This window comes from Borostomias antarcticus (assembly GCF_949987555.1).
Source record: "Borostomias antarcticus genome assembly, chromosome: 16".
In the NCBI taxonomy this organism is placed as follows: Eukaryota; Metazoa; Chordata; class Actinopteri; order Stomiiformes; family Stomiidae; genus Borostomias; species Borostomias antarcticus.
The window spans coordinates 21,958,035-21,960,534 of NC_140249.1; the positions used below are offsets into that span (position 1 = coordinate 21,958,035).

Here is a 2,500-nt window from a genome sequence, read left to right on the forward strand (position 1 = left end):
GGCGGCGTTGGAGGGAGGCGAGCGAGACTCGGCCGCCCGGCCCCCCTTCTTGGCCGGCGTTCTCCTCCTGTCCCTCTGGCTCTCCCTGCTGGCCTCCGACCTCCGGCCTCGGCCCTTAGTGGGGGTCACCACGTCGTCCTGGAAGGAACACACACACACGCACGCACACACACACAGACACACACACACAGACACGCACAATTTTAACATCACTGTAATTGTTCAATATGTGAATAAATAATATTGATGGTTTGTGTGTGTGTGTGTGTGTGTGTGTGTGTGTGTTTGTATGTGTGTGTAGTGCGAGTATGTGTGTGTGTGTAGTGCATGTCCGATACCTTGGCCATGACGGGGGAGGCCTGTGTGTCGCCATCCAGGTCGGGCTCCTTCTTGTCGGGGTCGTTGGGGTCGTCGGGCACCAGGAAGGTGAAGCAGGGGCAGGGGGACCCGGCGCTGGGCTGCTCCCTCCTCCGGGGGTAGGGCACCACCGAAAACACGCTGGGAGGGGGGATGGGGGGCCCACTGGGACCCAGGCCCAGGCCGTCCAACACCTGGGAGACAAGAGGACAGGAGTAGTAATTATCCAATTAGCAATTAGCAATTCTCTCATTCACTCCAATGGCGGCGGCTGTCGAGCAAGGTGCTAGCCTGCTCATTGCGAGCAATTCGGGGTTCAGTGTCTTGCCCAAAGACACTTCGACGTGTGGACAGGAGGGGTCGGGATTCGAACCGCCGCCCCTGCGGTCATTGGACGACCCGCTCAACCTACTCCGCGGCCACCCCGGCAAGGGGAGAGAGAGAGATGACGGGTTCGAGGAGCAGAGAGTTTAGAGGAGTGTAAAGGGGCGCAGAGGGTACGGAGATAGAGAGAACGAAGACGGAAGACAGGTAGGGGAGGACAGAGGGAGGACAGGTAGGGGAGGACAGAGGGAGGACAGAGGGAGGACAGAGGGAGGACAGGTAGGGGAGGACAGAGGGAGGACAGGTAGGGGAGGACAGCGGGAGGACAGGTAAGGGAGGACAGAGGAAGGACAGGTAGGGGAGGACAGGGGGAGGACAGGTAGGGAGGACAGAGGGAGGACAGGTAGGTGAGGACAGAGGGAGGACAGGTAGGGGAGGACAGGTAGGGGAGGACAGAGGGAGGACAGAGGGAAGACAGGTAGGGGAGGACAGAGGGAGGACAGAGGGAGGACAGGTAGGGGAGGACAGATAGAAGACAGGTAGGGGAGGACAGAGGGAAGACAGGTAGGGGAGGACAGAGGGAAGACAGGTAGGGGAGGACAGAGGGAATACAGGTAGGGGAGGACGGGGGACAGAGAGGTACCTCTTCCGCGGGGGGCAGCTTGCGGCCGTCCAGCAGCTGTGTGGCGCCGGTCTCCCCTCCGCCAGAGACAGACAGCAGGATGTGGGGTATGACCTCCAGCCCCTCCCTGTCCCCGCCGTCCCCCGTGTCCCCCGGCAACGGCGTCTGGCTCGGCGCCGGGGACGCCAGCTTCACCTCCGCCGCGTCGGCCCTCTGCTTCTCCCGCTCCTGGCGCTCTTTCTCCACCTTCTCCTTCTCCCGCTCCTTCTTGCCCTTCTTGCCGGAGGGCGCCTGCCTCTCGGGGGCGGGCTCCTCCGTCTCCGGGGGCGTGTCCTCCGAGGAGAGGGGGCGGAGCAGCAGGCCCTGCGCGCGGTCCCAGTGCTGCAGGATGTGGAGCAGCGCAGGCTGGCTCTGCTCGTAGAGGCGGAACCTGGCCAGCAGGGGGCGCTCGCCCTCGCTGGGCTGCAGGGAGGGAGAACGGCTGCTCAGCAACACACTGGTGCTGCAGGACTATACTGCCCCACAGAGGCCAAACGCAGGAACTACGCAAACGGTGGAGCTGAGAACAATGGCTTTAAAGTTTCAAGTTAAAGAAACTGGCCAGCCAAATGGGTTATAGGTATATAATGATACTGCACTAATTGCACATGAGGTCATTTATGTCCAAAAACCATTATGGCTGATTTGACCTTTGACCAAAAATGTAGTTAATGCGTTTTGCCTTGCAAATTTATGAATGAACTCTCCACTTATGAGTGAGAAGCAGTTTAAACCCAAGACACAAATAAGACAGGACAGATCATAGTACTCATAGTGTTTTTTTGTGACAGTGAAACTGTGTGTGTGTGTGTGTGTGTGTGTGTGTGTGTGTGTGTGTGTGTGTGTGTGTGTGTGTAACAGCCTACTGGTTCTCTCTCAGGGTCATCGGTGGGTAGCGGAGACTCCTCCGGCCCTCCTGCCTTCCCCTCTTTGGGCTTCTTCTTCTTGGGCGTGTCCTCCGCCTCTCTGCTGCCCTCTGTAGGAGAGTCTTTAGACTCCTTCCCGTCGGACGACATCTTCCTGGCCTCCTTCTGAGGCGGCTCCAGCTTGGTGTCTGAGCGCAGAGCACCGACCGACTGGGCAGACCAGAGAGATACTGAGCACACGTAGACTGGCTGACTGACTGACTGACTGACCGACTGACTGACTGACTGACTG

At 59.3% G+C, this 2,500-nt stretch overlaps 1 protein-coding gene across 1 annotated transcript in view; it reads right to left on the minus strand.

Annotated features, from left to right (window-relative positions):
- The window catches only part of hydin (HYDIN axonemal central pair apparatus protein), a gene marked incomplete at both ends in the record, with an annotated part of 48,537 nt that overhangs the window by 21,003 nt on the left and 25,034 nt on the right, over positions 1 to 2,500 (minus strand). Inside the window, 4 exons of the mRNA XM_084451386.1 lie at positions 1 to 138; positions 339 to 551; positions 1,325 to 1,765; positions 2,209 to 2,418. The exon at positions 1 to 138 is cut by the window's left edge and continues 71 nt beyond it. Coding sequence (XP_084307512.1) covers positions 1 to 138; positions 339 to 551; positions 1,325 to 1,765; positions 2,209 to 2,418 — 1,002 coding nt within the window. The remainder of the gene's footprint in view (positions 139 to 338; positions 552 to 1,324; positions 1,766 to 2,208; positions 2,419 to 2,500) is intronic.